Source organism: Equus asinus, chromosome 2, assembly GCF_041296235.1.
Source record: "Equus asinus isolate D_3611 breed Donkey chromosome 2, EquAss-T2T_v2, whole genome shotgun sequence".
NCBI classification, from domain to species: domain Eukaryota; kingdom Metazoa; phylum Chordata; class Mammalia; order Perissodactyla; family Equidae; genus Equus; species Equus asinus.
Window position 1 is genome coordinate 125,498,231 of NC_091791.1, and position 20,347 is coordinate 125,518,577.

Consider the following 20,347-nt stretch of genomic DNA (forward strand, 5'->3'; position numbering starts at 1 on the left):
TTTGTACTTTGTTCTTGGATACCTTATCCTAAATCTAGAGTCTCAATAGTCAGGAGCAGATGTGAAGCAGTTGTGCAGTTTGACACAAAATTATTCTAGTAATAATCGAAATTATTAAGAATCAACTGTACAGTAGATTTAGGAAAGTTTCTTCATTGGTTCATTAAGGTTAGTCAAGGCCTTTGGGCTGAGTATACAGTGTGTCAGAGGCCCATCCTTCCTTTTTTAATGCAAGCTCTCCCCACTTAGAGACCACAGCCTTTCAGTTGAGTATACAGTGGTACTTTTAAGGCAGAGCATAGAAACCATGGTCAGTTGTATTCCATTGTTTTCTCCTGCTGTTTTTTTTTTTTTTTCCCATCCTGCTTGGGAAGTTAGCTAAACTGCCAGTGTAGACCATCCTTTAATCTCTCTGCAATTGAAGAGTTAAGAGAATGTGGTTTTTTCCTACTACAGGAATATGATCCAGGGGGTGCTGAGAGTCAGACATGGGATGATATGAACTTTCTTCCCTTTTTGGAGCAATTGATGCAAGTCAGAGAAGTATTGCCAGCATCTGTTTTCTTCAGATCAAACCTTTGTCCAGAATATAAGAAGCCTTAGTGACTGTTGTCATTTTCTATTCAATTTCTAAATGTTTCTTGCTTTTTATTTGCTCTAGAATGTTCGGGATCCAACAGGAGCCTCCATTGCCCTCTTCACTGCCAGATTGCATCATCCTCAGAAGTCAGTCCAACATGTGGTACTTCAGGCTCTGTTTTATTTGCTAGACAGAGCTGTGGATAGGTGAGCATAGACACTATCTTTTAGGCATTCTGTATCCAGATGGGAAAGCGGCAGTCCTTGATTTGATTAAACTCAGCAGTGCCTTCACTGTGCTCCTAGGATGTTCCCTGGGCAGTGCTATGAATAGAAAACATTCCATGTCCTTAAGGGCTTGGCATGTTTCCAGGTACTATCAAGATGGTGGGTATGCTGTATGTTTACCTGCTTGGCTCTATTTTAGGATAACAGAAGCTGAGAAAACCAATTAACTAGCAGTCCTCAGTGTATTGAGAATTACTTAATTGAAAGAGAGTGAAGGGGAGATGACCTGTGCTGGTTCTTTTTGCTCATTCTCCCCTGAATGTTGATTTTTGAAACCCCCTGGGGCCTTAGTTTCTTTGTCTGTAAAATAGGAATAATGCCATTTATCTCAGAGGATTTTGAGAATCAGCATTCAGGAAAGAAGAGTCTAAAAGTATAAAGTTAAGCAAAATTATAAACAGGTGCATACGCAAAAAGAACTAGCTCGGGTCATTTCTCCCTCCCCCTCTAAGGTAAATGATATTATTACTGTTCTACAGACAAAGAAACTGAAGCCCCATGAAGTTATGTGACTCTTTTACAGTCATCTCATATTGGTGCAAATAGGTCTAAGACCCTGGTTTCTTCAGTGTTGGCCAAAGCTATTTGTACCCTACTCTGTTGGCTTTCTGCCATACTTTCTTTCTTCTCTGGTGCTTGCCATTTACAGTTTGTTATTGCTCCACATGTCATTGGTTGGTCCTCTGGGTTAGAAGTGATATATCGAGAGCCGAGACCTGAGATAGTGAGAGACAGCTGTGCACAACTTTAGTCATGCTGTGGACTTAGTGGATGGAAATAGTCAAAGGATTGTCTGAGGTGGGGTTCTCTGTCTAGTTCGCTTGTTACTGCTTCATTAATGTTACTTTGATAGTACTTAGCTTCTGTTTTTGATGCTCAGTGGGAGATATATCCGAACCACACACACAGCATTATTATTATTATTATTTTTTTTTTTTTTGAGGAAGATTAGCCTTGAGCTGACATCTACAGCCAGTCCTCTTCTTTTTGCTGAGGAAAATTGGCCCTGAGCTAACATCTGTACCCATCTTCCTTTATTTTTTATATGTGGGACGCCTGCCCCGGTGTGGCTTGATAAGCGGTGTGTATGTCCACAGCCAGGATCTGAACTGGTGAACCCTGGGCTGCTGAAGCAGAGCACATGAACTTAACCGCTACACCACTGTGCTGGCCCCAGCATTATTCTGAAAAAGAGAAGTTACTAAGGAGAAAGGACCATTGGTCTCAGAGGCCCTGTACTGCCCAATCAGAAGTGTAGAATTTCTCAGATTGGTCTTCAGGCATAATTGCCAGAATATAGGTTCCTTTGAAATGCTTCTTTAGCTCAGAAGAATGAATGAAAGCCTCCTTTACCAGAAAATTCAGTATTGGCCTTTCTCCTTGCGGAGCTTAGAGAGTCAGAGCTCTCAAAGAGGCATGGCAGTGGCCAAAGCTTGCTCTTTCTGGTGTGACTATTGGATCTCACAGGAGGACCACACACATAAACATAATTAAAACTTTGTTTTCATGATGTCCGTTCCTTTCTTAAAACCCTGTGACTCCTCATTATTCAGAGGGTACATATAAAATAAATAAATATGAACCCATTTTTCCAAACAAAATATTCTCACTAGTAAGGTTGTTGTCCCACGTTACCTTGAGCCAGGATGAAAGAGGAGGAAACCCCTCCTCTTTGCTAAATCTTGCCCTTTCTTTAAGGCCCAGCTTCTATGACTGGCCCACTCACCACTCCAACCTGTCATAAATAAAATTCTTTTTACTCTGACTTTAATAACACTTATCAATAATACCAATCACTTTGTATTTAATTATATACAACCTTATGATGTCATTTATCTTAGAGTGTTGTGTTTTTCATCTACCTCTAGATGTAAGCTCCTTGAGGGCAAGGAACCTTCTTTTTTACCATTACATAATGGAAAATTCCCAAATCTCCATGGGTGGAAAGGAAATGGTATCATAAACTTCCACATACCCATCATCTATCTTCTTCAAAGTGATCTATTACCAGTCTTGTTTCATTGATAGCCTCCCTCCTCCCCCTTGATTATTTTGAAACAAATGTCAGAACTTTATTTTAAACTTCTTGGTGTTCCTGGTAGCATCCAGTTCAGGAATCAAACTCAGTAGGGAAGCAATTATTACTAGAGAAATAGCTATTAATGTAAACCTCATATTCTGTACCCCCAAAAATGAAAATCCTATTGCATATGTATTTATTTCATGTGCCTTCACAGGATGAGTGATTTTTAGGAATATAGATCCTGCATCATTATGCACCATAGCTTCTATTTTATTAAATTCTATTTCCCCTTGCAGTGACTTCTCTGTTTCAGTTCCCTGCCACAGGCTGGAGCTGTGAGAGGAAAATCTATAAATTCGGTAAATTTGGCCCTTGATGAGCTTGTGGACAAATGGGAAGTCTCTAGATCTGGATAGTTTACTCAATAATTGTGCCACTTGTTTAAGAACGTCTTTGATCTTGGTGAATCATAATCTCTCTGGGGTTCTGAAAAAAGGAGTCAAGATTTAGCATTAACTGTAACACATTAGGGGTCATTTGAAACCAAATCTGCTGGAGAAACTTGGGTCTACCTCAGAACTAGAGATTTTTGAAATGCTACATCATGGAGGGGATGCATCTGCCTTTGATTTTGTTGAAAGGGTGAAGATATGGAGGCTTCCAGGAGGTGATACAAAAAAGTTAAGATAGAAAATAACATTGAGACCCCTGATTGCAGGATTCTGTTTTGTGCTAAAAAATTTTCTCAATTGTAAATAGATATGAAAACTTGCCATCATCTGTGAATAGTCCAATCAAATAATTTATTTTGGATGTGCAGATCAGAAGCAGATAAGCATCTGGCTTGGTGGAAGAGTGCAACTTTAGAAGTCTTTAGGCATTAAGGAGATTGGACTGAGGAATACTTTTCATATCTTCATATGTTCTTAACTGCATTCTGAGAACAGACTCATCACCTCTTAATTAACTTTTTAAGATGCTTTCCAAAGACCATTTGTGGGTTTGTTTTCTTCCTTCAAGCCATAAGAGACAAATTCACCATCATTGAGCTTAGAGTTTTGTTTTTCAGTTTCTCACAAGGTCTTAAAAATATTTTCTTAGTGATGGGATTCCAGTCCACTGAATTACTGTTCAGTGACCATTTATTTTATACCTATTTGCAAGGACTGTGCTAGGGACTGTTGAGGGTAATGAGGTGAACAAAACACATTTTTGTCCTCTAGAAGAGAATCAGATGGCCGCACAAAGTGGGAGTACTTTAAGAGCCTCAAGAAAAATCCACAGGAAGATTGATGGGGCTTCAAGGAGATGAAGGATGGTAGTACATTTGATTACAGTTATCAGGCAGATCTTCTTGGAAGAGGAAACTTTTGAGCTGAGCATGGAATGTTATAGAATTTGGATAAGCAGATTCAGAGACATGGGAGAAAACCGTTCCAATTTTGATAACCTAGATGCTCTGGAACATTCTCAAACCTAAGAATTTGAGACTTGATAAATCTAACTAAATATGCATCAATAAGTATAATTCTAATTCTAATTCCAACCCATAGGGTTTCCTCCCACACCACTAAGCAATTCTCCAACACTAGCTCGGTGTTCTACAATTCAACTCAATTCTGACACTATCTACCTGGAGGTAGTGTCAGATTCCACAGGTTAAGGGTTTTCAGTCCTACAAAACTGCCCCTCCTTCAGATGCCAGTGGCAAGTCCAGGTTGTCTTCTGTGCTTCTGACCAACAGGCTATAGATTGGAGGTTCCGGTGACCCCCTCCTTGGGTTTGGTGAATTTACTACAGTGGCTCACAGAACTCAGAGAAACATTTTACTTACTAGATTACTGGTTTATTATAAAAGGATGTAATTCAGGAACAGCCAGATGGAAGGGATACATAGGTCCAGGTATAGTGAAAGGAGCATGGAACTTCCATGCCCTCTTTGAGAGGACCACTCTTCTAGCACCTCTTCACATTCACCAACCCTGAAGATCCCTGAACCTGTCCTTTTGGTTTTTATGGAGGCTTCATTACATATGCATGGTTGATTAAATAATTGGCCATTGGTGACTGAATTCAATCTCCGTCCCTTTCCCCTAGGGGAAGGGAGGGGAGGGACTGAAAGTTCCAACCTGCATCACCTGGTTGGTTCCCCTGGCAGCCAGCCCTCATCCTTAGGTGACCTAGGGGCAGTCCAGAGCCACCTCATTAACATATAACAACAGATACTTTTATCACTCTCCTCACTTAGGAAATTCCAAGAGTTTTAGGAACTCTGTGCCAGGAACAAGGTTGAAGACCAAATATGTATTTCTTATTATAAATCACAGCATCACAATAAGTGTAGCTGATTCCAAAGATAAATCCTCTTTTTGTAAGACCAGTGTTCAGGGAGGCAGTTATTTTGGTCCCACGTGTGTCCATAGTTTCTGTATCTGTGTTTTTGCCCCAGCCTTTCAACCTTCCTTATGTGTCTTATAAATATTTTATTCAATGATTGATTTACAGCTTTGAAACTCAGAGGAATGGACTGGTGTTTATCTATGACATGTGCGGTTCTAATTATGCTAACTTTGAGCTGGATCTTGGCAAGAAAGTCCTGAATCTGCTTAAGGTAAGGCTGTGAGAGGGCCTCCTCAATTCTCCTTCAATGGTTAGGAGACTTTTTTTATTTGGGAGATTTAGGAATGATGTAAACTTTCATCCATTATGTTCAATTTAAAGATCACCTGTAAGTGATGACTAATATCTGCTTCCTCAGAACAAGAAATGATCTTAAAAGTAAAGTGAGAGGAATTAAAACAAGAAATGTACAGGAACATTCTAAGTCATAAAGGTAGAATGACCCTTTCCTGGAGTTTTCTAGAATAAGAATGAATGAATTAACTAGGTAAGGCCAGAGTTAGTGAAAAATGTCAGCTGGCTAGCGCCTTTTAGACTTTTTTGTCTCAGTCTAGTCAGAAATATGTTTTACATTGTGACTTAGTATACAAAAGAATGTGCACACTAACTAGGTACATACATGTAGAGCTATATACATAGATAGGTTCTTAATCTCTTATCTCAAACGATTAGGTCCAGAGGTGTTTTTTAATATTTTAAACTTTAAAAGATAATATGATATGTATGCCACTCTATAATCAAACACATTAATATTTCTGCAATGAAATGTATTATTGTTCATAACGAGTAGAGAAGAATAAAGGCTATAAAATAGGATTTCGGGCCTGATTTTGCTGCCCCATGAATTTTTGCACCAAAGTTAACAAAAGAAACTTAGGGTTTTCAGAGCTGTTTAGACTTCAGAATCCAAAGATAAAGGTGTGTAGATTTGTGTGTACTTATTTATAAAACAGAAAAGTTTCACAAAACAAGCTTTACCCCTACTATGTGCAGTCACTTTGATTACTCAATTCTATTTCATATTTTTAAAATGTTAGTCATGATGTCCTAAATTAATTTCAGGACCTACTGAGTGACAATGTGCAGCTTGAAAAACATTGATCTAGGAGTCTGTGCAGTCTTTGTTCCAGGACCTCACTTGGGAGTACTATGGAACTAGATTTTTAGAGGTGTTTGTATTACTATTATAGCTTTACAGCAGAAAGTATATAAAGAGGGTATTGTATACTGCATGTTGTTTTCTGGGACTTGCGTTTTTCATTCATCATAATATTACTAAAATTCCTACTGTGGCATGTAGCTGTGATTCATTCCTTTTTATTGATGGTTGAAGGATTCATACCTTTTAATTCCTCATCTGTTGATGAATATACCAGTTTATTCATCCACTCTTCTATTGATGGCTCCTTGACTTGTTTCCTGATTTCTGCTGTTATGAGCAGTGCTGCTGTGAACATTCTTATACATGTCTTCTGGTGCATGTGTGCAAGAGTGTCTCTGGGGCAGTGTTTCTCAACCATGTTTTCGTTATTGCCTCAGTAAGGAGCCTTTTTTAAACATTTCCTCCCCTAACTGTTCCTCTTCTAATGAAAATTCTAATACCACAGATGTACTGTATATATCTTTAAGAACTGAATGTATATCTGTACTTTAAACATAAAAAAGAGTATGATGGGGTTTTTTGCCCATTCCCCACTCTGTTCAGAACTAATTTTACCCCCTTGGGGATGATATCACCCCCATTGAGAATGCATGCTCTAGAGTATACATCTAGGAGTACAATTACTAGGTCATAAAGTCTGTAAAGATTCAACTTTATAAAATAGTGCGAAATTGTTTTCCAAAGTGGTTGTACCCACCTGCCATGTGTAAAATTTTCAGTGATCCACATCGTCTTCAACACTTGATAATATCAGACTTAATTTTTTCCCATTCAGTTGAGTATAAAATAGTATCTTGTGGTTTAACTTGCATTTTTCTTATTAGTGAGATTAATTATCTCTTCATATATTTATTGGCCATAGATGCTTTCTTCTTCTGCAAAATGACTATGAGTTTTACCCGTTTTCCTATTGGTTTGTCTATGTAGTTTTTCGTATATTATTAATACTAATCTATTTGTGTATACATATGTGTGTGTGTATATACATATACACACACTGTCTCAGTTTATAGCTTGTTTTTTCACTTTTTATAAAGTCCTTTTGACTAACAGAAGTTCTTAATTTTAATATGGTTAAATGTGTCTGTATTTTCTTTTTTGGTTAATATGTTTTGCATCTTAAGTCCTTCCCTATTCCAAAGTTGGAAAAAATATATTAACTATTTTCTTTTTTTTTTTTTACTGCTCTACCACTGATTCTGCCATGTGTATTAACTTTTTAGTTTTCTTTTTTATTGTGGTAAAATATACATAACAAAATTTACCATTTTAACCACTTTTAAGTTTACAATTCAGTGGCATTAAGTATATTCACAATACAACCATCACCACTGTCCATTTCAGAATGATTTTGTCATCCCAAACAGAAACTGTGTACCCATTGAACAATATCTCCCCATTCCCCCCTCCTCACAGCCCCTGGCAACCTCTCTTCTGTCTCTATGAATTTGCCTGTTCTAGACTCTCATATAAGTGGAATTGTACAATATTTGTCCTTTTGTATCTGTTCTATTTCACTTAGCATGATGTTTTCAGGATTCATATATAGCATGTATCAGAATCAGAATTTCATTCCTTTTTTTCTTTTTTTTTTTAAAGATTGGCACCTGAGCTAACATCTGTTGGCAATCTTCTTTTTCCTTCTTCTTCTCCCCAAAGCCCTCCAGTACATAGTTGTATATTCTAGTTGCAGGTCCTTCTGGTTGTGCCATGCGGGATGCGGCCCCAGCATGGCCTGAGGTGCGGTTCCATGTCTGTCCCTGGGATCTGAACTGGCGAAACCCTGGGCCGCCAAAGTAGAGTGGGCAAACTTAACCACTCCGCCACGGTCCGGCCCCATGAATTTCATTCCTTTTTAAGGATTAATAATATTCCATTATATGCATATACCACATTTTATTTATTCATCTGTTGGTGGACATTTGGGTTGTTTCCACCTTTTGGCTGTTGTGAATAATGCTGCTATGAACGTTGGTGTACAAGCATCTGTTTGAGTCCCTGCTTTCACTTCTTTTGCGTATATACCTAGACGTGGAATTAACTGGATCATATGGTAATTCTATGTTTAACTTTTTGAGGGGCTACTTTCTGTTAAAAGTTTAAAATTTGCTTTTGTCATTTAAGATCTTAATCCATCTGGAGTTGATTGTTGAGTGTAGTATGAGATGTAGGAATCTGACCTTTTCCCCCCATATGGATAGCTAATTTTTTTCCATTTTTACATATTAAATAGTCCCTCCTTTCCACAACTTAGACTTTCTATTTGTCAATTTTAACGAAGTCACAATAACCTGTTAGTATACCACAGACAATTTAATAATCATCTAACCGTCTTTCTGTATTTTTTAGGTTGTTTTCAGGTTTAAATAATGCTGTTATGATCATTTTAGCTTTTCCTCTTAAATTATTTTAAGAACATATTTATAAGACTTGTATTATTTGGTTAAAGATTATGAATGTTCTTATATCTCTCTTATACATCACCAGGTTACTTTTCATAAAAGTGGGAAAAAATTTACATTGTAACCAACAAGTATGGATATCTATTTCCTTGAACCATCCCAGCAATGCACTCTGTAATTTTTTTCCTTTTTTGAATTTAGGAATTCTTAAACTGATACTTCCTTTTTTCTCTTGCTTGTTTGTTTGAACTCCTTTAATAACAAAGTTGTATCTTTTTTTCAAATGTTTTTATGCTGTTTGTGTCTTCTCCTTTATTTGGTTCAAAATAATGAAATACTCTATGTTTTGTTGTTGTTTTTGCTATATAACTTCAAAGAGGCTGAAATAAAGTCCTGTTGTTTTAGAATCTATATCATGTTCTTATTAGTGACTTAGTTGCTCTGTCATTGGGAAAAGATAAAATTTTAAATATAATCCCCTACCATCCCTATTCTCATGCAAATTGTAGACAGAAATTTATTTTGAATGCACACATTCAAATTTATTTTGAAGTCTCACACTCCAGACTTCTATTTAATGTGAATTAATTTCCAGCAGTTACTGTGATGAGGATTTGGATTAAAATATGACACTAGAATAAAAATACTAATAATGTTTGACTTCTTAAGTTGCTCTGAGTAGATTTTCTTCATCTTAGTAAATTTCTTAGGATTAATTCTGGTTTTAAATTTTAAAAAGTCATAACCTATTTTAGTTGCCATCATATGGATTCTTTTTTTTTTATTGAGGTTATGATAGTTTACAACATTATGAAATTTCAGTTGTACATTATTATTATCAGTCATCTTATAGGTGCGCCCCTTTACCCTTTGTGCCCACTCCCCACCACACTTCCCCCTGGTAACCACTAATCTGTTCTCTTTGTCCACGTGTTTATCTTCCACATATGAGTGGAATCATACAGAGTTTCTCTTTCTCTATCCGGCTTATTTCATTTAGCATAATACCCTCAAGGTCCATCCATGTTGTTGTGAATGGGACAATTTTATCATTTTTTATGGCTGAGTAGTATTCCATGGTATATATATATATCTACCGTATCTTCTTTATCCAGTCATCAGTCAATGGGCTGCTTCCACATCTTGACTATTGTGAATAATGCTGCAGTGAACATAGGGGTGCATAAGTGTCTTTGAATTGTTGATTTCAAGTTCTTTGGATAAATACCCAGTAGTGGGATAGTGGGTATTTCTATTTTTAATTTTTTGAGAAATCTCTTTCCTTTTCTGTAGTGGCTGCACAAGTTTGCATTCCCACCAGTAGTGTATGAGGATTCCTTTTTCTCCACACCCTCTCCAACATTTGTTATTTTTTGTTTTGGTTATTGTAGCCATTCTAATGGGTGTAAGGTGATATCTTAGTGTAGTTTTGACTTGCATTTCCCTGATGATCAGTGATGATGAGCATCTTTTCATGTGCCCATTGGCCATCTGTATATCTTCTTTGGAAAAATGTCTGTTCATATCCCCTGCCCATTTTTTGATTGGGATGTTTGATTTTTTGTTGTTGAGTTGTGTGAGTTCATTATACATTATGGAGACTAACCCTTTGTTGGATATATGATTTGCAAATATTTTTTCGCAGTTGGTGAGTTGTCTTTTCAGCTCAATCCTGTTTTCCCTTGCCTTGTAGAAACTCTTTAGTCTGACAAAGTCCCACTTGTTTTATTCTTTCTATTGTTTCCCTTGTCCAAGGAGACATACTGTCTGAAAAGATCCTTTTAAGACTAATATCAAAGAGTGTTCTGCCTATATTTTCTTCCAGAAGTCTTATGGTTTCAGGTCTTACCTTCAAGTCTTTGATCCATTTTGAGTTTATTTTTGTGAATGGTGTAAGAGAATGATTTGTTTTCATTCTTTTGCATTTGGCTAACCAGTTTTCTCAACACCATTTGTTGAAGAGACTTTCCTTTCTCCATTGTATGTTCTCAGCTCCTTTTTGAAGATTAGCTGTCCGTAGATGTGTGGTTTTATTTCTTGGCTTTCAATTCTGTTCTCTTGATCTGTGTGCCTGTTTTTGTACCAGTACCATGCTGTTTTGATTACTATAGCTTTGTAGTATATTGAAGTCAGGGATTGTGATGCCTCCAGCTTTGTTTTTTTTTCTCAGGATTGCTTTAGCAATTTGGGGTCTTTGGTTGCCCCATATGAATTTTAGGATTCCTTGTTCTATTTCCATGAAGAATGTCATTGGGATTCTGATTGGGATTGCATTGAATCTGTAGATTGCTTTAGGTAGTATGAACATCATCATATGGATTCTTAACAGTTTATTGTTTTTTTTTTTTTTTGAGGAAGATTAGCCCTGAGCTAACTGCTGCCAATCCTCTTTTTGCTGAGGAAGACTGGCCCTGAGCTCACATCCATGCCCATCTTCCTCTGCTTTATATGTGGGACACCTACCACAGCATGGCATGCCAAGCAGTGCCATGTCCGCACCCAGGATCCAAACCGGCTAATCCCGGGCCACCGAAGCAGAACGTGGGCACTTAACCGCTGCGCCACTGGGCTGGCCCCCTAATTATTGTTTTAGATGAATCATTTAAACCCAACAATGTGGAATTTACCCCCTGAAGGATAAATCTTTATTTTTCTGATTATGAAATACATGGCTAAAACATATAGGTTAAAAAAAATTTTCATTAATGCAGACACATATAAAGTAATACTTACTAATATATACTGAATGCTTTGCATACTGTTCTTAGCTCTTTTTATGCTTTAAAATTCATTTAATCCTGACATCACTCTTATGAGGTGTGATGGCTATCACTATCACTATCCCCATTTTACAGTTCTAGAAACGTAGGCCTAGAGAATTTTAAGAAACTGCCGAAGGTAATACAACTAAATAGTGACAGACTAAAATATTACTTATACTCCCACCCCTTGGAGATTATCAGTCTAAAGAGTTTGGGGTATGTATGTCCAGGCTTTTAAAATGGTTATGTATGTATGTATGTATGCACACACAGGATGAGGGTAATTTATTATTTTTTTCTTTACAAATATTGAGTTGTACTATATCCAGTGGTTGTAACTTGACATTTTTTACTTAACAGTGTATCTTCCTTCATCTTTCTATGTCAATACTTATAGCTTTTACTAATTTTTTTCCCTCATTTTTTTTAATGGCTGCAGAATATTCCTTTTATGGATATACTAAGCAGAAAAAAATGAAGTTCGTGCTGTTTTTCTTTTAGCTATACAATAAATATTTATTGGACAAAATTATTAGCAAGCAGCACAAAATCTGTTCATACAATGTGTGTGGTATCCTTAATGAAATCCCAGTTCTGTGTTTCTCTAGATGCTTCAACTTCGGCATGAAAAGTTCTCTTCAGGCAGACACAACAGTACCCTGAAGGCATACTGTTAATGGCATTGGGCAGTTAAAATCCTCCGAAGTCAACCCCAGATTTCACTGTAACCCTAAGTGCCATTCTAAAAGATACAGGATGTAGTTTACCAGATCTCTGCCCTGTTTCTAAGGGAGGGGAATATCCCCAAAATATCTAGGCAATTCACATATATCAAATGTCACCAGTTTCAACGATAAGAGCCCATTTCTAACATCTGTTATATAAAGGAATGTCTCATATAATAGGAATAGCTTCTGAAGGGCTTACAGTAGCTGCTTTGGGAGGGTCACCTTTCTGATTAAATGCCAGCTGAGCACTCCTAGAATGTAAATTCTTGTTCATATATTTAGGTAAAAGAACAAGAATGTAAGCTCCATGAAGGCAAGGAATTTTTGTTTGCTTTGGTCACTGCTGTACCTGGCCCATACTAAGTCCTCAAATATTTGTTGAATGAGTAAATATTTGCTGACTGCTGAAGTATTTAAGTTACAGACATTATAAAAATAAACATGTTTTGGCCACCAGCATCTTTTTTTTTTTGAGGAAGATTAGCCCTGAGCTAACTACTGCCAATCCTCTTCTTTTTGCTGAGGAAGACTGGCCCTGGGCTAACATCCGTGCCCATCTTCCTCTACTTTATACACGGGATGCCTACCACAGCATGGTGTGCCAAGCGGTGCCATGTCCACACCCGGGATCTGAACCAGCAAACCCTGGGCCACTAAATCAGAACATGCACACTTAACCGCTGCGCCACCGGCTGGGCCTGTGGCCACCAGCATTCTTAATACAACTACAATAGTAAAAAATAGATTGGAAACAGTCTTATTTTAGGTAGTTCAAGAGCTTAAAAGGAAGAGAGGGAAGCATCCAGGTAAGAGGATATGCACACTAACTTTCCAGTACTGGATATTAGATACTTTCACTGATTCTATCAATCTTTGTGCCATTTTTTTTGTGTTGTTATAAAGGCTTCAGTGAGCATCATTTTACACACATTTTTTTATATTGGCCAATAATTTCCTCAGGATAAATTGCTAATAATCAAATTCATAGGGTCAAAGAATGGAAACATTTAAATTTTTGATAAATATTCCCAAATAGCCCTCTAAAAACTTGATTCAAATTTACATTCCCATCAACAGTGTTTTTCACTGGTTTTGTCAACATTAATTTATTTGGATTTTAATCATATACATGTTTTTATTTGGTGTTTTTCTTATTACTGATGAGCTTTAGCATGTTTTCATGTTTATCATCAAGTAAGTATTTCTTTCAAAATTTTTCTTCTCATATACTTTACCCATTTTTCTATTGAAGTGTTTATCTCTTACTCATTTATAAGACTTGTTATTAAGAATATAATTAAGTATGTGTTACTTGCATTTTTTGCAGTTTATAATTTGTTCAATTTTATGGTGTCTTTCATCATACTACTATGTTTTCTTTATTTTTCAAAAAATTTTATATACTATACTATATATAGTATATATATAATATTATATATGATACATAGTATTTTAGATAAAATAATTTGCTTTCAAATAGCTGTCCTGGGAACACTTACTAACTAATACATTTTTTCTATTCATTTAGGATAATACTTTTATACTAAATTCCCTTGTGGTAGGTGTGTCTATTTCTGGACTCCCTGTTCTTTTTTTTTTTTTAGATTTTTTTTTACTTTTCCTTTTTCTCCCAAAGCCCCCAGTACATAGTTGTGTATTTTTAGTTATGGGTCCTTCTAGTTATGGCATGTGGGATGCCACCTCAGCGTGGCTTGATGAGCCGTGCCATGTCCGTGCCCAGGATTCGAACCGGTGAAACCCTAGGCCGCCGCAGCGGAGTGCGTGAAGTTAACCACTGGGCCATGGGGCCGGCTCCCTCCTTGTTCTTTTAAATATTTTATTTTTCCTTTTTCTCCCCAAAGCCCCCCGGTACATAGTTGTGTATTTTTAGTTGTGGGTCCTTCTTGCTGTGGCATGTGGGACACCTCCTCACCATGGCCTGATGAGCAGTGCCATGTCTGCTTCCAGGATCCGAACCAGTGAAACCCTGGGCTGCCAAAGCAAGTGAGTGAACTTAACCACTCGGCCATGGGGCTGGCCCCCAGACTCCCTGTTCTGTTCTATTGATCTAGACCAACATATGCACTGTTTTATTTATTACAGCCTTATAATAAAGTTTAATATCTTGCAGGACAAGCTTCCTAATAATCCTCTATTTCTAAAAGTTGTTTTGACTATTTTTGCTCTTTTATTCTTTGACATACACTTTTGTGTGCTTTTATTTAAATTTTTACTGATATATAACATGCATACTGAAAATGAACTTTATTTTATAACTAGTTTTTGTTTTTTAACTATAAAAGCAATTAAAAACCAATTCAAGGAAAAATACCTGACCTCCTTCCTCAGACGTGCCTGTGCCATTCTCCAGAAGTAACCTCTTTGTCAAAATTGTAAATTTGATGAGAAAATTTTTTTAAAAAATTACCATCTCTGGATTAGATGAACTTTAGAGTAATTCAGTCTGGTTCTGGGAAATAAAACACTGAGATTTTATTTGCATATAATGAATTAATAAATTAATTTAGAGAGAATTGACATCTTACAGTGTTATCTTCTCCCACCCAGGAATGCTATGCTGCTGCTTTGTTTTTTTTTTTTAAGTCTTTTGTTATGTCTTTCAATAAAAATTTTAAATTATTTTATTTATCACGCATGTTTCGTAATGAAGTTTATTTCTAGGCTAAAAAATGAATATATATATTTATTTACATATAAAACATAGCAGACACCAAGGATAAATCATCTTTTTTGTAAGATCATTGATTTACAGGGAGAGAGTTAGAGGGGGAGAGAGAGTGTGTGTGAATGGTGTTGGTGTGCACAAGTGATATTATAAATCAGACGTTTTTACTGTTATACTTTTATGCTGATATTATTTATAGGGTGGCTAATTTTTTTCATATTTATCTTTTATACTTTAATATACTATTATAATCAGAAAAAATTTTCATTGTACAAAATTATGGACAACTCACACCAATATACATTAAGAAAAAATATTGTCTTTGATATCATGCAGAAATAACCAATGTTGACATTTTGGTGCATGGTACTTTCTTCTAGATGTTTTTCAATATGCTCCTAATTATGTTTATACAACTTCAATACACAATAAGCTCCAACAACTTTATTTTATGAACATTTGTAATTGCTGAGTAAGTCTATCCTGTACTTACTATAATTTGTTTAATCATTTCTATGTTTGATATTTGGTTTTTTCTCATTTGTTATAATACACAGTATTTTCAGCAAGCATTTTTATATTTCTTTGCACATCAAATAATTTGCTTGAAGTAGGTTTCTAGAAGTAGAATTACTGGAACAAAGGATATAAACGTTTTAAATAAGGTTGTAAAAAATGAAAGTAATACAAAGTATTATAGAAAATAAAATAGAAAGAATAAAATTAAAATGACTCATAACCCCACTTATCAGAGATAAATTCTGTTGAACTTTTGATATAATTCTTTACAATCTTTTTTCTTTGTGAAAGTATATATGTGTGTGTGTAATTTTTTAAACAAAATTGAGATTATAGTTTTGATCCTGTTTAGTTTAATTAAGATTACATTGTGAGAATTTTTCAAAGTTGTAAAAAATTTTTGAAATTTTCATTTTAAAGTTTATGTAATAATCTTATAAGATATACAATTTTTGTTAACCCCTACCCATTTTCAGAACATATATATTCTTTCCAGTTTTAAAGTATTTTTAACTATCCAAAATACAGGTGCAGTAAACACTTTTGTTTATAAATCTTTATGTTTCTGGTTATTTCCTTAGGGTAGAGTCTCAGAAATAAAATTCATTGATCAAAGGATACACACATTTTAAATAATTTATAATGCCGATGCCTTCTAGAAGGTGTTAGTAATTTACCGTCCCATCAACAGTATATTTGGGTGCCATACAGTCATTTAAATGGACTAGGCCTGAGTCTGTAGGTCTTTGCTCTGAGGAAGCAGATGTAATGGCTTCCACTTTCTATTTATCATTTTGTAGAAATATGGGTATTCCTTGAGACTGGTTTTCGGTCTGGCAGTTAAAGGGGACTTGGCTCTTTACGCCCTGAAATGAATTGTTGCATCTTTGAGGGAAGAGATAAAAGGTAGTTTCTCAGACTTTAGAGAAGATGTTTTTGGAGAATTTTGTTCTGGATACTGTATAGTCTTTATAAGGAATGTTTGTGGACCCACGAAATCAGTAGAACTGAAGAGTAGCCAGAGAGTGACATGTCAAATTGAGAATCAGTGTTTTGGAAAAGAATAGGGAGAAAGTGGTAGAAGATAGTGAGATACAATTTTCTCTTTTTTTGAGTCCTTGGGAATAATTTCTTCCCAGTTATAAGGGCAATATTACATAGTATCCTTGCCTATCAGAAGGGCTGAAATATTAAGAAACTAAATGAAACCAACAGCTGGGGATTAGGAATGAATAATTTTTCATTCTTAGGCTTTGTGCAGATCAGGATGTCTCCGTTCTTTTAGACCTCACTTGCCCTTGTACCCTGATCATATTTATTGACTGAATAAATGAATGCATAAATAAAGAGATGGGTAAAAAAATAAGGGATTATAAATACACAGATATCAGAATAAAGGAAAGATTATGAGAAATTTTTTTTCCTCTTCAGTTTATTCATGATCTGATTTTTCTGTAAAGTTTTAATAAGCAGAACCTAAGGATACACACGTATGTGCTGATACAAGTCAGAATAGTTTTTGATCCATAAAACTTATGTTGACAAGAATATTATATCATTACTTTTAAAAGTAAATCTGCTTTTAATTTCTTTCTTTTTAACCATTTTTTCTCTGGCAACTGAAGTGAAACCTGAATTAGGCTGTAGACTTCCCCTGCTGGGTAAGAATGGGGAGAAGAGCGGAAAACCTCCACTTTGGGCTTGAACAGTCACAGGTTCCATTAGGGCTCTGTTGCAGTGCCCTAACTGGTATCTTTAAATCCTCATATGTGTTCTCTACAGGGAGCATTTCCAGCTCGTTTGAAGAAAGTATTGATTGTGGGAGCACCCATATGGTTCCGAGTGCCCTATTCCATCATCAGCCTCCTCCTGAAGGACAAAGTCCGGGAGAGGGTAAGGCAAGCTAGCTTTATTTTATTTGGAGGTGGATAGATACATTCACATCTCTACTGTTGAAACCTGCCAGTTAATTTTCTACCTTCAAAAAAATCCTCCTAACTTGTCTTCCAGAGTACTTTCTGTTTCTGTGAGTGTATTCACTTGTATTCTCTGCTTTATTCTTTACTCACCTCAGTACAGGCTGCCTTTCCCACTGTAACTACAAGTTCCTTGAAGTTAGGAACTAGGCGTAGTGGCGCTCCCATTCCATAGCACCTTGCATAAAGAGAGTACTGAAGGAATGTGTCCCATGGTTAACTTAGAGGTAGCTACTACTTCCAAAATTTAGCCTAGTGCTATACAGTTGTTAGAAGTTGTTAATATTTAACAACTTCTAATATAATTGCATTAGTTGAACTAGTGTTTGAATTTGTTCATCTGGAAATATCATTCAGTCCCTTTGACCACCTACATGGTGGAAGAGTCGCTCACTGCATCTCTTGCTACTTTTATTCCTGGCATTTTCTCTTAAAACAGCTTGTCGCTTTCTAACTTCAAAAGTGTTTTCTAAAATTATCTTAATTCTGGTATCATCCCCTGAGTGTTCCAGGATTGAAAGATTATGGTTTCCCTCATTCACGTCTCATCCTTGGAATCCTCGAAAGAAAGGGCATATGAAACAGTGACATAGTAGGATAGGATTATGAGGTTATAACATTAATAACAATGCAGATCTTTATAGCTAAGATGACTTAGGTTGGAGAGGGAAAACTGAAGACATTTGGTTCTGTGAACTACTTAGGGACCTAGTGAATCTGAGTAGGAGAGATCTTTCCTGAGATAACTCTTTGAGAGGACTCCTTAGGCAAGTTCTTACACTTGAATTATATATAAGTGTAAATGCATGTATAAACTCAGAATATATTGAGCACCTTTATAGTCCAGGCTCTGCGCCCTGGGAATTAAAAATTGACTAAGACAGTCCTTACCCTCAAAGAGCTCATGGTCCTGATAGGGAACATAGAGAAAGACGTGCAGGCAGAGGACTGTGGCTCTGCACAGAGGAGAATATTGCCTTAGGCAGTCAGGGAGGGCTTCACAGAAGAGGTGCACTATAAGCTGACCCTTGAAGAGGCCGAGGAGGAAAATGGGGCATTCCAGGAATAGGCAACAGCAAGAGAGACAAGCATCCTCATTTCACACGGATTCCAAGAAAACCAACTAGGCTAATTTGGTCTAGTGTGGCCGTGTCCAAGCAGAGAGCAGAATTAGGTATTATGATTACTTCTCTAGCATTTTTCTTTGGGCTACCTTGCCTCTGGGTGGCTGGTCTTGTCTTTTATTTCACAGAAACCTGTCTTTGAGAACACCTATACCGAGCTGTGAGTAAAGCATAAGATAACAGGCTTAGAATTGGTTGTCTTAGTAGGGGCTTGACAAAAATAATCACTACCTATGCATTGTTAGTAGTCAAAAAGGCAAATAGTCGCATGAGATGGTACTGGGAAGCCTTGTTAATAGTATAAAGCCTTTGTTCACCATACCTTCCTTTCAGAAGGTATATAACAGGGCCCCTAATTCCAGGAGGGAATTTGATATACATTCTGGGAAGTCAAACCTTTAAGAAATTCATAGGACTTCAATCCCAAGCAGATGAAATGCAGTCTACTTCCTTTACAGGTATACCAAGTATTTCAAGCAAATGTCATCATGTTCTCCAAACCTAACATAAGCACATTTGTTCTTTATCTTCACTATCTTTATGTCTACCTTCCCCCACCCCCCCACCCCCACCCCGCATACTCACATGGTTCTTTCTGGCCTTCCAGATTCAGATATTAAAGACGTCTGAGGTCACCCAGCACCTGCCCAGGGAGTGCCTTCCAGAAAACCTGGGTGGGTACATCAAAATTGACCTCGCCACTTGGAATTTCCAGTTCCTACCCGAGATGAATGGCCACCCGGATCCCTTCGATGAGATCATCCTGTTCTCCCTCCCTCCTGCCTTAGACTGGGACTCGGTACATGTTCCGGGTCCCCACGCCATGACGGTCCAAGAGTTGATGGACTATGTTAGTACCAGGCAAAAGCGGGGGATATATGAGGAGTATGAAGACATCCGTCGTGAGAACCCTGTTGGCACTTTCCACTGTTCCATGTAAGTAGGAAACGTTTGGGGTACCGATCGGTTACCAAGATGCTTTTGGCATGGGCTGCCAGCAGCTCCTTCCACACTCACTTCCTTAACAGAGGCTTTTCCTTGTGTTAAGGAGCATCACTCTTGCTTAGATGAAGGTTTCTCTCATCCAGAAAGAGTCATCTGCTTTGGTGCTTGTTGCCAACATCCTATGCTCTAAAATTTCTGAAGGTCTTTGGTACTAACAAGGAACCCTGTAAAAATGGACACATTTTTTGATATTTTCTTGAAATGAAAGTGGTTTTAGGGAAAAAACAATGTAGGCTCAAAATGTAGGTTCTCTATTCCTGTCCTCAGGAACGTGTGTCTGGTCCTTTCATTTGGGCAGTTTCTCCCTAGAGTGTTTATAGTATAACATTACTTTCTGAGGTGGGGTGCTGGTGCATTTAAAATAATCCACAGTCAGGAAGAGAGAAGAGTTCCCTCTTGGAAGTTTAGCCTCATGGGATTTTCCTTCTACCCAAATCCTACCACCAAACCACCTGGCTAGTTTATAACTGGTTCATAACTACTTGATAACTATTGTTGGCAATACAACATAGATTATTTCTCTTATTGTTGCTCTCATTTATCTTACCATATTTTCATTGGCTGCAGCAGAACTTTCTTTCTCTCCAAGTTGAGCTCTGTCTGTTGAAAATTGGGGGAGCAGTCCCAGTGGGTCTCAGGCTCAAGTTCTGGCTTTGCCAAAAATCTCCACTGTGACTTACACAAGTTATTTCC

At 36.9% G+C, this 20,347-nt stretch overlaps 1 protein-coding gene across 2 annotated transcripts in view; it reads left to right on the top strand.

Moving 5' to 3' along the window:
• The window catches only part of PTPN9 (protein tyrosine phosphatase non-receptor type 9), a 77,552-nt gene that overhangs the window by 35,588 nt on the left and 21,617 nt on the right, over positions 1-20,347 (top strand). For both annotated transcript variants that reach the window (XM_014841400.3, XM_070497659.1), the window contains exons 4-7: positions 662-786; positions 5,396-5,501; positions 17,332-17,442; positions 19,257-19,585. In XM_014841400.3, coding sequence (XP_014696886.2) covers positions 662-786; positions 5,396-5,501; positions 17,332-17,442; positions 19,257-19,585 — 671 coding nt within the window. The remainder of the gene's footprint in view (positions 1-661; positions 787-5,395; positions 5,502-17,331; positions 17,443-19,256; positions 19,586-20,347) is intronic.